We start from the raw sequence: 18721 nt of genomic DNA on the forward strand, positions 1-18721 counted from the left end.
CTCCTTATGTAAATCACAGTCTCTCTTTTCCCCAGTGCAATGCACCACTCACCTATAGCCCCCACTTTCTGGTCTGTTCTTCATCAACACATGGAGAATGCCCAGTTTGAAAGGCTTTGCCCACATTTAGAGTTATTTTGAAGCATATTGACAACTTCTTGCCTTTCTTGGTTTAACCCTTAAATGGTTTCTATGTCATTTAGAGTCATAGAGTCAAGGCTGTCAATGTGTAATTACAGCCTTATATGGGCGTAACAATGGTGTAACATGGGTATGATAAGGGTGTAGTACGTGTGTAGTAACTGTAATAGGGGTGTATTAATGTGTAATATGGGTGAAAATAGCAATCAATACATTTTCCAATATATATTTATATTGATTGCACATTTAAGGGTTAAAAGCTGACCTTCAAAGTACGGTAATATCAACTTTTTCATCTTGGTCTTACTATATTTCACAACTGTCACTTACTATTACAATGCAATGCCATTTGATGTCTCTTATAGACACAGAAACTGCTGTTATCCCTCTCAAAAGTTACATTTTTCATAAAAATAGCAAACTAAAAGCTTTGTTTCCCTTACGTTTCCCCATTTTGCTTAAAAACTGTTCAACTTTATCAGGTTTTTCCACCAGAAGATACTAAAGTATGTTGTTTGCATGCATACATCGTAAAATAATATAACAAATAAAGCGTACATTACATATATTCCACCTTTAGGGGTCTCTGCAGCTCTGTGCTGTTTCACCAACACAGATAAATAGCACCTCGTTAATCAAATCTGCATGAGTGCGCTCAGGTTGCCATGGCAATAATTATCAGAGCTGCCTAATTAACTTTCTCAATTGCTTAATGATATACGACCCTCTGAACTCCCTCTCTTTTTTCAACTCCCCCTCTCTCTAATCCAAGTTTTTTTTATTCAACACTCCTCAGTGTTAGTCCGTGACCGCCAAGATAATATATGATAGAGAAATTAAATTCAGCAACACCTAATTTACACACACACACACACACACACACACACACACACACACACACACACACACACACGCACACACACACACACACACACACACACACACACACACACACACACACACACACACACACACACACACACACACACACACACACACACACACACACACACACACACACACACACAGAATCAGAATACCTTTATTTGTATTACGTGTATACACACACGCACAAACCCACGCGCGCACACACACACACACACACACACACACTCACACACACACACACACATACACACACACACACACACACACACACACACACACACACACACACACACAGTTTACCTTCTTGAGGATTTCCAAAATAAAAGTAATTGTTTTGCACAATTCATTGCTAATTCGGTTATACAATAAATACAAACATAAAGTTAATGTTTGTGTTTAATCAGTTATATTTAAGTTGGAACTTATCCTGACACACACACACACACACACACACACACACACACACACACGTCTGTGTACAGTGTGACCCTGTGACAGCTGACTGAAGGTTGGAGCAGCTTCCTGTCGGCTCTGATCAGCCAGGCGAGACTCCGGAGATACGGGGAGACAGGGGGAGTCGTACCTGGTGACACCCACCCTCCCTGACACCCTCTCACCCTGCCATCCCCTGTCACTACTAGCCTCCACCCCCCCTGTCAACCTGCAGACCCTCACCCCTCTGAAGTTGTTCTGACTGTTTAGAAGTGTTGGACATAAAGGGTCTTTACTGTGGAGACACGTTTAGTCGAAGGAGCTTTTTGAAAATATGCCACAGTTTTCATCTCTTCTTCTTCTTCTTCTTCTTCTTCTTCTTCTTCTTCTTCTTCTTCTTCTTCTTCTTCTTCTTCTTCTCTTCTTCTTCTTCTTCTTCTTCTTCTTCTTCTTCTTCTTCTTCTTCTTCTTCTTCTTCTTCTTCTTCTTCTTCTTCTTCTTCTTCTTCTTCTTCTTCTTCTTCTTCTTCTTCGTCTTCTTCTTCTTCTTCTTCTTCTTCTTCTTCTTCTTCTTCTTCTTCTTCTTCTTCTTCTTCTTCTTCTTCTTTTCTTCTTGACCTGAAAAGACTCCAGGTCACAAATACACTTTTTGCATCCCATCTTCTGCCAAACATCCGCGTAACTTTCTTTTAAGCAGCCACAATCCTTCCTTAACCTTAAAGTCATAATCTTGAAGATGTTTAACTTAGAGAATCTCTGTTAAGTCACTATGCCGATTGCCGAATGCATTTACAATATGATGTTCTTGTAGTACTATATCTCGTCATCTAAGTATTCCCACTCACCAAATTATGGATCCTACATTTCCATAATGCAACTTAAAAGCATCTCATTAGATCCTTCCTGCCCGATAAATGCCAAAGTGCACATCACAGTTTGTAACATCCTGTTCCCATTCTCATTTACGTTGGATCCAGGATACGTTCATCACAGTTTCAACCGCTAGTTGTTGTAAATAGAAAACCTAAACGCAACAACACTACTTGGTTATGTGGAGTTAAAGATGGTGGTTTAAATTAAGTATGTTTGTTACGGTATGTATTTACAGTCCGGTTTGTTGTTTGACCGACCCATCAACCCTGACCGCTTCTCTCTGGATTTAAGATCACTAATCCCAAACCTTATCTGTGAACTGTCAAAAACAAAAGTAATCCGGGAGAAAACACGTTCCCTTCAAAACACAATGCTGTTTCCTTGAGTGGGATTGAAATATACAGAAAGAACAAGATGACAAAATAGATATTACAGTACTTTGAACATCAGCTTTTAACCCTTAAATGGGCAATCCCATATACTTATATTGGAAAATTAGTTAATTGCTATTTTCTACGATACACCCACATTGTTATTACACATGAATACACCCAATAACACACAATTATTACACCCGTTTTCCTTCCTCATTATACCCATGTGCACTGTTTTTACAAGACTGTTATTATTCCCATATTACACCTATGTAACATCAATATTACATCCATATTTGTCTGTTATTACACCCATTACACCGTTTTTACAACGTTTTTACACCCTTAGTACACCCATATTAACCTGTTATAAGAGCCATATTATTACATTGTACTGTTATAACAGCCATTTTACACATTGACTCAGCCTTTCAAATGACTCTAATAAAGGAACTATTTAATAGTTAAACCAACAAAGGCAAGAAGTCGTTGATATGCTCCAAAAAATCTAAATGTGGACAACCCCTATGCCTTTCAAACTGAACACTCCCCATGTGTTGATGAAGAACAGACCAGAAATGCTGCTAAATAGTGGGTTTGAACTGAAGTCCTGACTTCCATTAGAAAGGTCCAGAATTATCTTTGATCCTCTGCCTAATGGCTCCTTTAGTCCGGAGCACATGTTGGTAGAAGTCCAGTTTGTGTTCGTGCTGCTCCTCTCTGTGAACCCTCGGTGGTGGCGGTCGCTGAGAAAAAACGTCCGTCCAGAACCCCATGATTCTGGGATCAGTTCTGGGTTAGCAGACCGCAAGACCTGGAAGCTGTGCAGGACTGGGTCAAATCAAGCGTTGACAAAACAAACAAAAAACGTACCACGAATGTGAGCCATATGTCTGACACACAGCGGTGTAAATAACTTGATAGATAGAATAAGTACATTTACTCAAATACTTCTCTTAAGTACACTTCTGAGGTACTTGTACTTTACTTGAGTATTTCCATTTTAGGTTACTTTGTACTTCTAGAGGTAAATAATAGACCTTTACTCCCCTACAAAGTCAAACTGGCTGCACCTTTACCAGCTTTGAAAACACTTCACTGAATGATCAATCATTATAAAACATATCATATATATTATTCTGAAATGGACCAATCTGCACAATGACTACTTTTTTGCTTTTGGTACTTTAACTATATTTTAATGCTAATACTTTTCTACTTTTACTTGAGTAACATTTTGAATGCAGGACTTTTACTGTAACAGAGTATTCCTACACTCTGGCACTTCTACTTTTACTCAAGGACAAGATCTGAGTACTTCTTCCACCTCTGCTGACACAGTGTGATACCAATCCTCTTATTATAACCCACTTATTTCACAAAAGTCGCTCTCTTTTTGCTCAGTTTTCCCTCAGAGGACCTACCCGTGCTTTGGTTTATACTTGCTTTCTTTGTTGCTTTAAAGCCAGTGGGGGAAAGATAATCTTGGTAACACCTCTGCACTGCATCACTGTGTATGTCTTCCTCTTGTGAGTGGATTTCATGGATGAGAGTGCAATTTGGAATAGGATTAACAGTAGGTGTCGGGTAGTGTTAGCTAAACCTCTTTATGTCAGGTACGGCAGAGAGAAGTCTGTCACTGCGTCGCCTGAACCCTTTCACCATCGCTTCAGGGGACTCTTTAAATATTACTTAAACTGTATTTGTATTCAGCAAAGGGCGGCGAGGCAAAATGCCATGCCAAGAAGTGTTCAGAAATGTAACCCAAAGAGTCCTCTCCTGCTGATGTTCAGGTGTATATCAGTATGTAGTGTCTCTACTTTAAAGAGTCCTCTCCTGCTGATGTTCAGGTGTATATCAGTATGTAGTGTCTCTACTTTAAAGAGTTATCTCCTGCTGATGTTCAGGTGTATATCAGTATGTAGTGTCTCTACTTTAAAGAGTTATCTCCTGCTGATGTTCAGGTGTATATCAGTATGTAGTGTCTCTACTTTAAAGAGTCCTCTCCTGCTGATGTTCAGGTGTATATCAGTATGTAGTGTCTCTACTTTAAAGAGTCCTCTCCTGCTGATGTTCAGGTGTATATCAGTATGTAGTGTCTCTACTTTAAAGAGTCCTCTCCTGCTGATGTTCAGGTGTATATCAGTATGTAGTGTCTCTACTTTAAAGAGTCCTCTCCTTGTTCAGGTGTATATCAGTATGTAGTGTCTCTACTTTAAAGAGTCCTCTCCTGCTGATGTTCAGGTGTATATCAGTATGTAGTGTCTCTACTTTAAAGAGTCCTCTCCTGCTGATGTTCAGGTGTATATCAGTATGTAGTGTCTCTACTTTAAAGAGTCCTCTCCTGCTGATGTTCAGGTGTATATCAGTATGTAGTGTCTCTACTTTAAAGAGTCCTCTCCTGCTGATGTTCAGGTGTATATCAGTATGTAGTGTCTCTACTTTAAAGAGTCCTCTCCTGCTGATGTTTCAGGTGTATATCAGTATGTAGTGTCTCTACTTTAAAGAGTCCTCTCCTGCTGATGTTCAGGTGTATATCAGTATGTAGTGTCTCTACTTTAAAGAGTCCTCTCCTGCTGATGTTCAGGTGTATATCAGTATGTAGTGTCTCTACTTTAAAGAGTCCTCTCCTGCTGATGTTCAGGTGTATATCAGTATGTAGTGTCTCTACTTTAAAGAGTCCTCTCCTGCTGATGTTCAGGGGTATATCAGTATGTAGTGTCTCTACTTTAAAGAGTCCTCTCCTGCTGATGTTCAGGTGTATATCAGTATGTAGTGTCTCTACTTTAAAGAGTCCTCTCCTGCTGATGTTCAGGTGTATATCAGTATGTAGTGTCTCTACTTTAAAGAGTCCTCTCCTGCTGATGTTCAGGTGTATATCAGTATGTAGTGTCTCTACTTTAAAGAGTCCTCTCCTGCTGATGTTCAGGTGTATATCAGTATGTAGTGTCTCTACTTTAAAGAGTCCTCTCCTGCTGATGTTCAGGTGTATATCAGTATGTAGTGTCTCTACTTTAAAGAGTCCTCTCCTGCTGATGTTCAGGGGTATATCAGTATGTAGTGTCTCTACTTAAAGAGTCCTCTCCTGCTTGATGTTCAGGTTTATATCAGTATGTAGTGTCTCTACTTTAAAGAGTCCTCTCCTGCTGATGTTTGATGTGTATATCAGTATGTAGTGTCTCTACTTTAAAGAGTCCTCTCCTGCTGATGTTCAGGTGTATATCAGTATGTAGTGTCTCTACTTTAAAGAGTCCTCTCCTGCTGATGTTCAGGTGTATATCAGTATGTAGTGTCTCTACTTTAAAGAGTCCTCTCCTGCTGATGTTCAGGTGTATATCAGTATGTTAGTGTCTCTACTTTAAAGAGTCCTACTGCTGATTGTTCAGGTGTATATTCAGTATAAGTGTCTCTACTTTAAGAGTCCTCTCCTGCTGATGTTCAGGTGTATATCAGTATGTAGTGTCTCTTCTTTAAAGAGTCCTCTCCTGCTGATGTTCAGGTGTATATCCGTATTGTAGTGTCTCTACTTTAAAGAGTCCTCTCCTGCTGATGTTCAGGTGTATATCAGTATGTAGTGTCTCTACTTTAAAGAGTCCTCTCCTGCTGATGTTCCCGTGGTATATCAGTATGTAGTGTCTCTACTTTAAAGAGTCATCTCCTGATGATGTTCAGGTGTATATCAGTATGTAGTTGTCTCTACTTTAAAGAGTCCTCTCCTGCTGATGTTCAGGTGTATATCAGTATGTAGTGTCTCTACTTTAAAGAGTCCTCTCCTGCTGATGTTCAGGTGTATATCAGTATGTAGTGTCTCTACTTTAAAGAGTCCTCTCCTGCTGATGTTCAGGTGTATATCAGTATGTAGTGTCTCTACTTTAAAGAGTCCTCTCCTGCTGATGTTCAGGTGTATATCAGTATGTAGTGTCTCTACATGTCTCCATGCTTTAATGTTCAAAAAGCTCTTTATTTCTCTCATACTACCTGAGCTGCAGCACCTCTTTTCACCCTCTGTCTGAAACCAGAGCCCAGTCTGCTCTGATTGGTTAGCTGGCCGGCTCTGTTGTGATCCATAGTGATGTCACTAATAAAACAAACTTTTTAAAGTAACATTTGGCTGTTTAATATACAAGATAACATATTTTATAATCTTTTGTGCTGTGCAAAACCTTATTTGTAACTCAAAATTAAAAACAAATTCAGTAAATTAAAACATTTCCCTTTTAATTGTAATGGAGTAAAAGTATAAAATGTCATTAAATGAAAACCTCAGTAAATGTACTTTCCACCGCTGTTTCTACCTGTTAAGAGGACAAGAAAGAGCACATGTGCAGTCCTTATTGTAGGCCGCTTAGGATAAAAGTGTCAGCTAAATGAAATGTTTTAGAGAACAGCCAATAAGCCAGAAAAATTCAGCTTTTTTTGCCTTTTGGGGGAAGCAACCCTTTTTTGTGCCAAAGTGACATCAGGAGGTTACTTGTGAATTAACAAACGTAAACATAAAATATACACATCTCCAAATAGAAAATAAAAAGAACTAAAAAGTAAAAATACATTGACATGTATTGTATTGACATTGTTGACAGTGGAAGACTATGAAGGGCCAAAAACAGCTGTCAAAATTTACAAGTACGGTATTATTTACCTTAAAGGTCCCATGTCATGGCCATTTCTACTGATCATAATTCCATTGTTGTGGTCTACTAGAATAGATTTATACTGTGCAATTTTCCAAACTCACAATGGATTCTCACAGCATCTCTGTAGAGTATGTGTATTCACTCTCTGTCCTACACGGCTTGTTGGAGCTCCTGCCCCCCCCCTCCCTGTGAGCCCAGTGGCCGTCTGCGAGACAGCGAGACACAGCGAAACCCAGCCCGAAACCAGCCCGAACACACACACACACCCGCAGCCTGGCTGGGAGTTTGTGTGTGTGCACAAACACCAACTCAAAGCCTTGCCGCGTCCCGCCGTCTCAGGGAGGAGACGGCTCCGCGGACGTAACATATCGGCTCCACGAATGGGTTCATTTGTGCATGGGCACGTCACTGTATCCTGGAAGAAAATAATGGACAATGAGAAATCCCCAACGAGGCGTTCTGGGGCAGCACAGACAGGTATTTTCTGTGTTAGAGTTTTACTCGCTGCAGGGTGTACTTTGAGGGTTTGTGACTCTGCAGACCGTTTACATGCAGAAAAACCTTCCTAACACACAAGGGGACGGGTAATAACCGGAGAAGCATGACATGGGCCCTTTAAGTAGTATAATAAATTAAATATAAAAGTAAAGAAAGAGTAAACGTATTTTCCACCACTGTTTCTACCTGAAAAAAGAAGCAGACAGAGCGAACATAATGCAGTTACAGAAAGCTGGCAATGTGTGAGAAAAATGCAGCTTTTTTGGAGGAAATAACCCTTTTTTTTCTCGTCTAAGTGCCGTGGTGACATTGGGAGGCCACATGTTGGCGGAGGCTCAGACCCACAGAGAGGATGCATTCCTGGGATGGCCATTGGCAGCGAGATGCCCAACCCTCCGCTCCCACAGTTTCCGCACACAGCAGTGAGTCCCGCTGGAAAAAAACAGTTCCAGCTTCTTATGTAACCACAGTCAGTTGTAAAAGAAAAAGTGAGGGCTGGAGGGAGGGATTATGGGGGGGAGGAAGAACACACACAAAAAAGAGGCAAGGTTGTTTAAGGCTGAATGTTAGAACAAAGTTGAGTACTGTATCCGCCTGAAGCTAACCTTAAGTTCCAAGTCAGCTGAGGACAAACACAAAGTAAATGTTCAAATACAAAAGCGTGAATGATGAGTCATTAGTGTCTCTTCTTGGTTGATTAATTACTTGTGCTGCTTTCAAATTAAAAAGCAACATGTTGTGTTAGCCTTTGTCAGGGCTTGTAGCTAAAAGTCAGTCTTAAAGGGGCCCTATTCTGCTTTTTGGGGGTGGCCCCTCTCCTGTAGTGTATTCTACAGGTTTTGGTGGATGTAAATGGTCTGCAAAGGGTCAAATCCTTAGACAATCCACATGTAAAAATTAGAAGGTGAAAGTATATTTAAAAAAATAGTATCCAGGTGAATTTGAATTACCTTCAGGTGTCACCAACAAATCTTAAAGGGGCACTATTCAGATTTTTGGGGTTCTCTTTTTTCAGGGCTAAAATCCCTGTCACTCCACCTCCATTGGAATCCTTGGTTTACTTCAAGAACATAGAGACATCACTCTCACACTTGCTTCTATTGGCTAGCGTTCAAACACATTGTACGTGAAAGGCTAAGGGGCGGGACATCTCTAAGTGGCTGACCAATCACAACAGAGCCGGCCAGCTAACCAATCAGAGCAGACTGGGCTCTGGTTTCAGACAGAGGGTGAAAAGAGGTGCTGCAGCACAGGCAGTATGAGAAAAATACAGAGCTTTTCGAACAGCATGGAGACATGTCCCAGTAGAGACACTACATACTGATATACACCTGAACATCAGCAGGAGAGGACTCTTTAAAGTAGAGACACTACATACTGATATACACCTGAACATCAGCAGGAGAGGACTCTTTATTCTTACCTTTGGTCATCATTTATATATTTTCCGATGTATTCTCTTCACACATTTTAATGCCGAAACTTTACATATTACACTTTTTATTTGGCAAAGATTTGCAAATGCACTCAACACAACAACTTTATCAGGTGCTAATATGTCATTTATGTGTTTACAGCCATGCCATATTCTAATCAAGTTTCACCTTCCTGAAGTGTGCCAAAAAAATCTATTACAGTTACGCAGCTTCAACCTTGGAGGTGGCAGATCAGTAAATCTTCATGTGGCTTGTTTCTAAAGCACTGGCCGGACCTGCTTTGTCATTAAGGTACAGAGACTTGTTGGGAAATGTTTAAAACCACAACGTCTGGTTTGTACGCTTCTATTTCTACATTGCATGAGAAGGGAAGCTTTGGTGGCGTTGTACTTTTGACAGAGTTATGTCCTGTTGAGCAGAGTTGTTTGGGCTAAATACCACCCAGAACATGCTGGTATTGATCTTTAAGAGGATTAATGTATATGGAAATGAATGGAAACAGCTTGATACAAAGTGTAAAGATAAAGGGTTTTGGGTTCAAAAGGGGGAAGAAAGTTCACTCTTTTTCTGAAATGAATCTGTTTCTGCGGCTGTTTTCATGAGGCTGAGCACCAGCCGTTACTCGGGGTTCACCCTCCGTTTTAACACCACATCACTAACTATCCGAAGGCCTCAGAGTGAACACTAATTGCCTCTTCTCTCGGCGGGTCTTCCTCCCTCATTTTCATGCCTGATCCGGAGAGCAAGTCAGTCAACCTGCAGGATTATTGATGTGTTTACCGGCGGAGGGGGATGCCACTCCCTGCCTTGGGAAACCCTGAGGCTTTCAAATGTTGAGAGACGCCGACTGCTGCCAACACCTCCAATCAGGAAACTCTGGATCTGCTCATAATGAGGCAAGAAGGAGACGGTGGCACCCTGAGATTTCCACCTGTTTCACTTCATTTAATCATAAAGTGGAGGTATGGCAATGGCACATGGAGGTCTTCGTGACAACACAAAGGAAATAAACCTTGCTGACTCGTGGAGATTTTTGAACTGGAATCAGCTTTTAGAGAAATATAAAACTTTGGTCTTACTTTAGGAGTTTTGCCATCAGTTTTATTGTCTTCCAGCTTGTTCCTTGACCCTCTGAATTCTCAGCAATGCCATGGCTCCAACGTCTCACATAAACGTTGGTTAGCTTCACGATATCTCAACACAAAGGAAATCAATCTGACAAGACCTTGGAGTTTCTCAAGATTTTTGAACCTCATCCAACTTTTAGAGATGGATTCAATTGCAGGGGTCTTACTTTTTATGCTTTTTTGGCTATCAATGGTATTATCTGAATGCAAGCTAGCAATCTACCATCTCATGTAATCTTGTTTGCTTAATCGAAGGAAATCATTAGGGGTGTCTCCGATGCAGACCATCGAAAGGGACAAATCCCAAAAATCTGAATAGGGCCTCTACATGTATACCAGGGGTGTCAAACTCAAATACACAGTGGGCCAAAATTAAAAAATGGGTGCTAGTGGAGGGCCGGACTGGTTCAATGTTTATTGCACATATTAAACCTGGAACTAACAAAGCTTAAATTATTGCCTATAAAAACAACATTAAACATTAAATAATCAGGTGCATTCATTTCTTATGGCTCTATCTGCAGCTTTTCCAGACTCATTTCTTATGATTACATTTTTCCACAGGCCAACAACAGCTTCAACAAAACTATTTCCCTCAAAGAGAAAACCAACATGCCCTGTTGTCGTGAGAGAGGAAGTGCAGAAGGAAACATCCATTAAACTCAGGTTGCTGCTCTGTGATGCTAGTTCAAGCAGATACTTGGCATCTCATCTTGGGTGCAAGGTCATCAATGTTTGGGCTCAGGCTCTGAGCTGAGGAGACCCTCAGGATGGAGGGAAGGTGTGCGTGCAATATACCGGCGGGCCAGATCTAATAGTAATTAGAAATTATCCTGCGGGCCGAAATTAAATCCACCAAGGGCCTGATTTGGCCCCCGGGCCTTGAGTTTGACACATGAGTCTATATACCATCCTGGTATTTTGACAGTCAATATGCATTCGATCAATATTTAATACTCAAAACAACCAAAAAACATGAATATCCAGAATCCAGCTGGCACAATCTGACTAATACTAGTCTGGAGAAGAAACAGTGATGTAAAATATTTTCCTTTGAATAGCTGAATCTCATATTTTGCACGTTATATTCCAAAAATCCCCTCCCTCCGTGTGAGGACACATGTACTGTGACTCATGTTTCTCGTGTTTACGCACTTCACCTAGCCTGATGATGACGAGTTCCTTGCCACAGATGAAGGCGGTGTTTCCTCCATGCTGGCAGCGCCGCTCTGTTTTCATTCCTGATGAGACGAGTCACACCGCATTCCTGTTACAACTTCGCTGCGGCGCATTAAAAAAAAATCTCCTCTGTAACAAACCGCAGCGCCATGTGTTTTACATTTTCCCTCTGTTTGTTCCCATTTACAGCATGGCTCTACACTATTTTTGCACACACACACACACACACACACACACACACACACACACACACACACACACACACACACACACACACACACACACACACACACACACACACACACACAAACACACACACTGGTTCGTACTCGTGTTGATTGGCTCGTTTAGTCCTCATGAAAGCATTCCTGTTAGGTGCATTTGAGGTTACGGTTGTCACTGACGACTGGCTGTCAAAGAGCGGCAGCCTCTCTGCATGTTGGGGGTTTCCAAAAACGAGCTGAAAACACACAGAGCGGCCATTGATAGAGTTTCTCTTTATGGACTCAGAGACACTAAAGGCAATGATGAGGGACAAAGACAGTGAGGGGACTCTTTAACTCCAAAGCTGGAAGAAATACACCATTTGATAATGACTCTTGGAGTATGTTGAGAAAAGTATTCTATCAATAATCGTTATCCAGTCATTTACCATATGATTCTGGAATGTGCCATTATGCATAATGAGTACTTTTACTTTTGGTATTCTAACTATTTGACAATGCTACTTTTACTTGAAAAGGCCCTATTCTGCTTTTTGGGGGTTTTTCCTTTCCTGCAGTGTGTTATAGGTTTTAAACCTATAAATCAGGGCATGTATGTGCATGTAAATCAGGGGTGTCAAACTCAATTTCAACTCGGGCCACATTAGCATCATGGTTGCACTCAAAGGGCCGGTTTTATATATAAGACTATATAAGAATAAATATATAAATATTTAATATTAAATAATGTATTATATTACATTATTGCCTCTGCATTGGTTTATTATCGGATAGGGTAATAACTTCATAATTAACCAAGTCTGAAAGCAGAAGTCTAGGGCAAACAATTGCAAGTCTCTTCAGTGCGCATGTCACAAAATGATTTAAAAAGAAAAGCCAAATACTGGAAAAACAAAAACAAAAAAGTGACATTTTGAAAAAAAAAGTCAAATTCCGAGAAAAAAGTCAAATTTGAGATGCATTGTGGGACATGTAGTTTATGGGCAATGTGCTTCTGTAAAGCGGGATGTAACCGTATAATAAACGTATTATATTATTTGCAAGCTCTTGTGGGGCCACATGAAATGAAGTCGCGGGCCGGATTTGACCCCCGGGCCTTGAGTTTGACACCCCTGATTAAATGGTCTGCAAAGGCTAAAATCTCTGTGTTTCCTCCAGAGAGGGTTTCTCTCCCACACACTGCCTGAAACGCCTCCATTGGACTCTTTTGTTTACTTCAGGAACATAGTGACATCACTATGGAACAATCGCGCTTCTATTGGCTATCGCTCCAATACATTGTACGTGATAGGCTAAGGGGCGGGACATCTCTAAGCGGTTGACCAATCGAGACACATAGCAGACTGGGCTCTGGTTTTGAAGAAGCTCCTTTTGATTTGATTAGGTTATAAAATAATTTTAAAAAAACAGGGAAATAAAGTTAATATTTGTCTTTAATAATTGAGTTAAAACTGATGATTTCAAAATATGATTATACACTTCAATTATCTAGCCTTTGTTGGCAATATCACTCCCACCACTCACACGCGCACACACACACACACACACACACACACACACACACACACACACACACACACACACACACACACAAACAAACAAACACACACGCACACCCCCCTCCTCCTCTGGAAACCTGTTCTGGAGGGAGTGACTTGAATCCAGGCGTCGTCCAATTATATGGAGGCAGCACTTATTCCACTTTATTCCCGGCTACAGTTAAGTGGCTGTGAGCCTTCAGAGCCGCAGCAGTATAAAGGCAGAGCTGAACATGTGACTGTGAGCGAGAGACAAAGGTGGAGACATATCTACTACAGACAGAGAGGAAGCTCATCACATCCAGGAGGGCTTCTCATTCTCGTCTGGAGATCCTTCATATATCATGAGATTATTTCTATAAGGGAGTAATTGTGAGTTGCTTGGAGAGTTTTTCACCTGTCAGGAGGATCAACTGTTGCTGCAGCCGGAGCTCAGTCAGAGACAAGCGTGTGTATGTGTGTGTGAGTGCGTAATTATGGATGTGTGCGAACGACACTCGGACATGCACACTGCCGGTGATGTGCAATTATCATGGAAGAGATACTGTTGTTGATGCCTCGGATACACCTTCATCTGTCCTGATGTGGAGAACCGGCTCTCTCTCACACTGAATCCTCTTTATTCTTCACATTAAGGACCTTTTTTGTGTAACTCACAGGCGTTTTGATACAGTGACCTTGCCCGATTTTGACATCCATCATGCTGATGATGATGAAGAACAGCGTAATGGATGCGCATCAGGTTGATATCGATCCGGAATTTGAGCCTCACAGTCGGTCTCGGTCGTGCTCTGCTTGGCCGCTACTGGAGGATTTCCCCGCCGGCGGAGAGGACGCAAACCTGGGTCTGGTTTCGGTCAAAGTGGAGAACGAGCAGTACAACGTGCCGGCGTCGTGCCAGCGTGCCGGGAAGAAAGGCGGCGCGCCGGCGGAGCTCCAGCACCCGACCGGAGCTCCGGTTGCCGGGGCGTCTGCGCTGGATGCGGCCGGGCAGCTGCGCAAAGCCAAGTCCTCCCGGAGGAACGCGTGGGGGAACCTGTCTTACGCGGACCTGATCACCCGGGCCATCGAGAGCACCCCGGACAAGAGGCTCACCCTGTCCCAGGTCTACGACTGGATGGTGCGCTTTGTTCCCTATTTCAAGGATAAAGGAGACAGCAACAGTTCAGCCGGATGGAAGGTAGGTGTTTAGGAGACATGGATGTCATGAATGATTGGGGATTTATGTTCATATATGCCACATGAAAAATAATGTCATCTTCACACACCACATGGGGAAGGTTTTTAAGTGGAATATCTAGTCTATATAGTCTGTCTGCAGCAAACTCCTCTCCTGCATGTTTCAAAGCCCTGGTTCCAAGATTCAAAGGATTTATTGTCAAATGCAAAGCAGCTACGAGAAACTTAAGTCCTCCAACAATGCAACATAAATGTATAAAATACATCAAACTGAAAAAAATTGTGCAAAAAGAAACAGAATAGAAATTAAATGTGCCTTTTTTCCTTATTTCAAGGATAAAGGCGACTGCAAAAGTTCAGCCACATGGAAGGTATGAAAAATAATGTTCCTATGTTCTTGTTCTTTATTAGGATCCCCATTAGCATTGGCTATTCTGGGGCATGCATGAAGTGAAAAACAAAAATGATCATCATATTTAATACAATCAGTTTACCACAGACACAGATCAATTATAATTTGGAGATGCTTTTAAGCAAACTTTTGAAGCGTACTTTGGATTATTCCTGAATAATATGGATTCCAGCTGACCATGTCCTCTCACACACCGCATGGGGAAGGTTTTTTACTGGACTATATTTAGCCTGTAGTCTGTCTCCTGCAGAAAATCCTCTCCTGCATATTTCAAAAGCCACATAATTGAGCCTTGGTTCCAGTCATTTATGTCTGCGTTGTGTCCCAGAGTCACTCCACTACAGTGTGTTCAGGGGAGTTGAAGGTTCACTGGGTTCATCCTATTTAAGAGATGCATGTGTGTATAGAAGGAGAAGCCACTCCCCCTCTTCACGGTTCCCTTTGGATAGGCTAGTGTCTGGTTTCAAGCCTTCCTCTGCTGGAAAGGAACAAAATACATTTGAGGAAGTTTAGGTCTGAGTTACAAAACTACTTGGTGATGGTTAAAGCAACAAATATTATGGTTGATCTTATAAGCAAGTCACGTCACAGAATGTTAGTTTTGACTTTCATTTCCCTGGAAAAATTACTGTTGTTTTTCGCTTGAAAGCTTTGTATGTGTCAAAAACCACTGATCCTACAATTCCCACAATGCAACACGGTAACACTTTTTATTGGATTGTCACTGAGACACTGATTCTCAAACACAATCGGCAAAAATAGCAGCTATTCTTCAAACGATGAAGCTCTTTAGTTTTTGGATATGCGTAATCTCATAAAAAAATACAAAGTACTGTACTTTAGTACAATTTTGAAGTACTTCAATACTGAGTATTCACAGTGTATGCTACTTTATACTTTATACTTCATTCACAGGATATATTTTAATTTCAAACTACTGTACACCATTTTTGTATGCATATAGTACACTATGTTAATATGTTAAGTAGATTGGTATATTAGAAGGTATGGGCCATTATGCATAAGGGAGTATTTAATTTTGGTACTTTAAGTATATTTTGATGCCGTACTTTTACTTCAGTAAGATTTTAAATGTAGGACTTTTACTCGTAACAAAGTTCTTTGAAAAAGTAGCATTGCTACTTCTGAGTTCTTCTTCCACTGTTTATATTGTTAAATTGCAGTTAAGCTTATTATAAACACATGTCCTCCTATATCTGGTACATTTGGGCATTAACACTTTCTAAACTGGGAGTACGTACAAATCAGATGGAAAAACAAGTTAAAAACTTTTGAAAAGGAGCTGAAAAACCTCCATTTAAAACCCTGCTTTCCTGTTTCTCTCCCGAAGTACTTCTTCCACCTCTGTTCATATCTCTGTGTTATGGGTCAGCCCGGAGCCAGAGTGCGTCCTCCGGTCCGATTTTCAGCTCCTCACCCTGGGTATAACCCCCCCCCCCTCATCCAGTTGAAGTACACACAGCCTGTTTGCGAAAGCATGGCACAAGGCGAGGGGGTTTAAAAGGACAATAACAAGAGATGATGACATGGGGTGTCACAGCAAACAGATGTAACCACAGATTATCCCTTAAATTCAAATTAATATGGGGTTAATCTAATAGATTGGTTGATGTAATCTACTTAACGTTACCACCCATTCTGTGTGCGGATTAATGGTCTTTTGTTTCAAAGCCCTGTGCTGTATAGCTTCACAATGGCCTCCATGTTTTAGAAATGTGTGTATCTTTTGGTCCCTTCTCTAGCCATTTCAAAGCAGTCTGACTGAGATTTGGTGATCTAGATTGCAGTTAAGTTAATTATAAATATATGTCTTACTATATCTGGTCAATTTGGGCATTAATCAGGACTTTCCTCACTGAAAGTAAGTGTAATTCGAAAAAACAAGTAAAAAAACAATTGAATATGAGCCGAAACATATATTTGTTTCATCGCTTATGTTATATGGTATTTTGCTGTAGTTAGAGTTTTATCAAAGGGCTCAGCAAATTTCCAAAACTGCTGGATACAAATTGTTAACTCTGACAAAACAGGGGAGATTCCTCAATAAATCGCCTCTTGTTAAATTTGACAGCATTAACATTTACTGGCAGAAAAAGCAACAACAATGTTTAAAGGGTCACTTCTGTGATTAAGTACTTCACTCTCTCTCATAACGTTGGGGAGTTCACGTTAGACAGATTGAAAAGGGAAATGGTTGTTATTGTTTAGGTTCAAAGCTTTGTATTTGTGAGAAAACCCTTGGTACTACCATTCCCACAATGCAACGCAGTAACGTCTTTTATAGGACCCTCGCTGACCAACACATTCTCAGAGAAAACTGGAACAAAAAGAACAATTTCTTGGTTCATATTTCAAAGTAAAGTCCTGTTGTATTTTTTGTAAACGTTAAAGCTTTGTGTCAGTCAGAAACCCTTGATACTACAATTCCCACAATGCATCATGGCAGTGTTTTTTATTAGACCTTTACTGACAACACATTCTCAAACACAGCTCGTCAGAAATGTCAGTCAATGTCATAAAAAAACAACCTTGTTAGCATTTCAAAATAAGGAAGTTTTGAGAAACGAATTCCAAAATATTAACTTTAACCTGTTGTTTTGGTTATCTTAAAGCTTTCCCTTCAGAGCCACAGAATTTAAAATGCATTTGTTTTTCATGTGGGTTGAATCTTTGTGACGGGTAAACTGAGCGTTGTGTGTAAAACCAGCAGGGCGCCCCTTTAAGAACCTCAAACGCTTTAACGCTTTTGAAGTCGTACTTTACTCTTCCTGCTTTCGGAGTGACGTAGACGTTTCTCATCATCTGTGTGTCTGACATCTAGTTCATCCAGAAACAATCCTCTCCTGTCATTTCCTCACAGCCTTCCATTATAAGTGCCATTGCCCCCCCCCCCCCCCACAGACACACACACACACACACACACACACACACACATTTCCTCCACTGCTAACCCTCCATCTCATTTGGCTCCATACCAGCCTCCAATTGAGCAGTATTAAGACACAGATTAATCTCAATAAAACCACCATTTGATTTAAGTCAGCAGCAGCCTTCTGTCCAATCTTTATGGTACGACATTTCTAAAAGTGGATTTAAAGCTGAGCGTAATTCCCGGGGTCGTGATACCTGCTCTCCGTTTTCCCGCTCTGCGCTCTGATTGGCTAGCAGAGGGCGATTGGTGTCAACTGATTGGTGCTCCAAGAGGCTCCAAGTTGAGGTGAAAAACAACTTGATTTAATCATGATAACAGAGTGGACACACACACATACACACAAACACACACGCACACATGCACGCACATGTTGGACTGTAACAGTTGGCATTGGTTTTAATGAGATTCGAAGCACGGAGGTACACAATCCCTGGCAAACACACAGACTGGCGTGTAATGTGTACACACACTCACATTCCTGTGTGTGTTTCTGCTTAGATTGAACAATATTGATGAGGGGGATGAGATCAGTGTGTGTGTGTGTGTGTGTGTGTGTGTGTGTGTGTGTGTGTGTGTGTGTGTGTGTGTGTGTGTGTGTGTGTATATGTATGGATGGATGTTATGAGTGGGAGGGAAATAGGATCCAGTCTTGCTATTAAAGGCAGTCTTTAAGAGCTGTTGTGTAATCCTGTCTGAGAGCTGCTGCTCAGTTCAGCCGCTGGGCTCTTTGTCTTCATCTGGGCCACACACACACACATACATACATACACACACACACACACACACACACACACACACACACACACACACACACACACACACACACACACACAC

At 41.1% G+C, this 18721-nt stretch overlaps 1 protein-coding gene across 2 annotated transcripts in view; it reads left to right on the forward strand.

Moving 5' to 3' along the window:
- The first annotated feature begins 13549 nt into the window (after positions 1 to 13549).
- foxo6b (forkhead box O6 b) overlaps positions 13550 to 18721 on the forward strand; it is a 56326-nt gene continuing 51154 nt past the window's right edge. The window contains exons 1-2 of one of the 2 annotated variants that reach the window (XM_034236650.1): positions 13550 to 14523; positions 14858 to 14893. In XM_034236650.1, coding sequence (XP_034092541.1) covers positions 14044 to 14523; positions 14858 to 14893 — 516 coding nt within the window. In that variant the 5' untranslated portion in view covers positions 13550 to 14043. The remainder of the gene's footprint in view (positions 14524 to 14857; positions 14894 to 18721) is intronic. The other variant, XM_034236651.1, reaches the window with a different exon arrangement.

This window comes from Gymnodraco acuticeps, unplaced genomic scaffold (genome assembly GCF_902827175.1).
Source record: "Gymnodraco acuticeps unplaced genomic scaffold, fGymAcu1.1, whole genome shotgun sequence".
NCBI lineage: Eukaryota > Metazoa > Chordata > Actinopteri > Perciformes > Bathydraconidae > Gymnodraco > Gymnodraco acuticeps.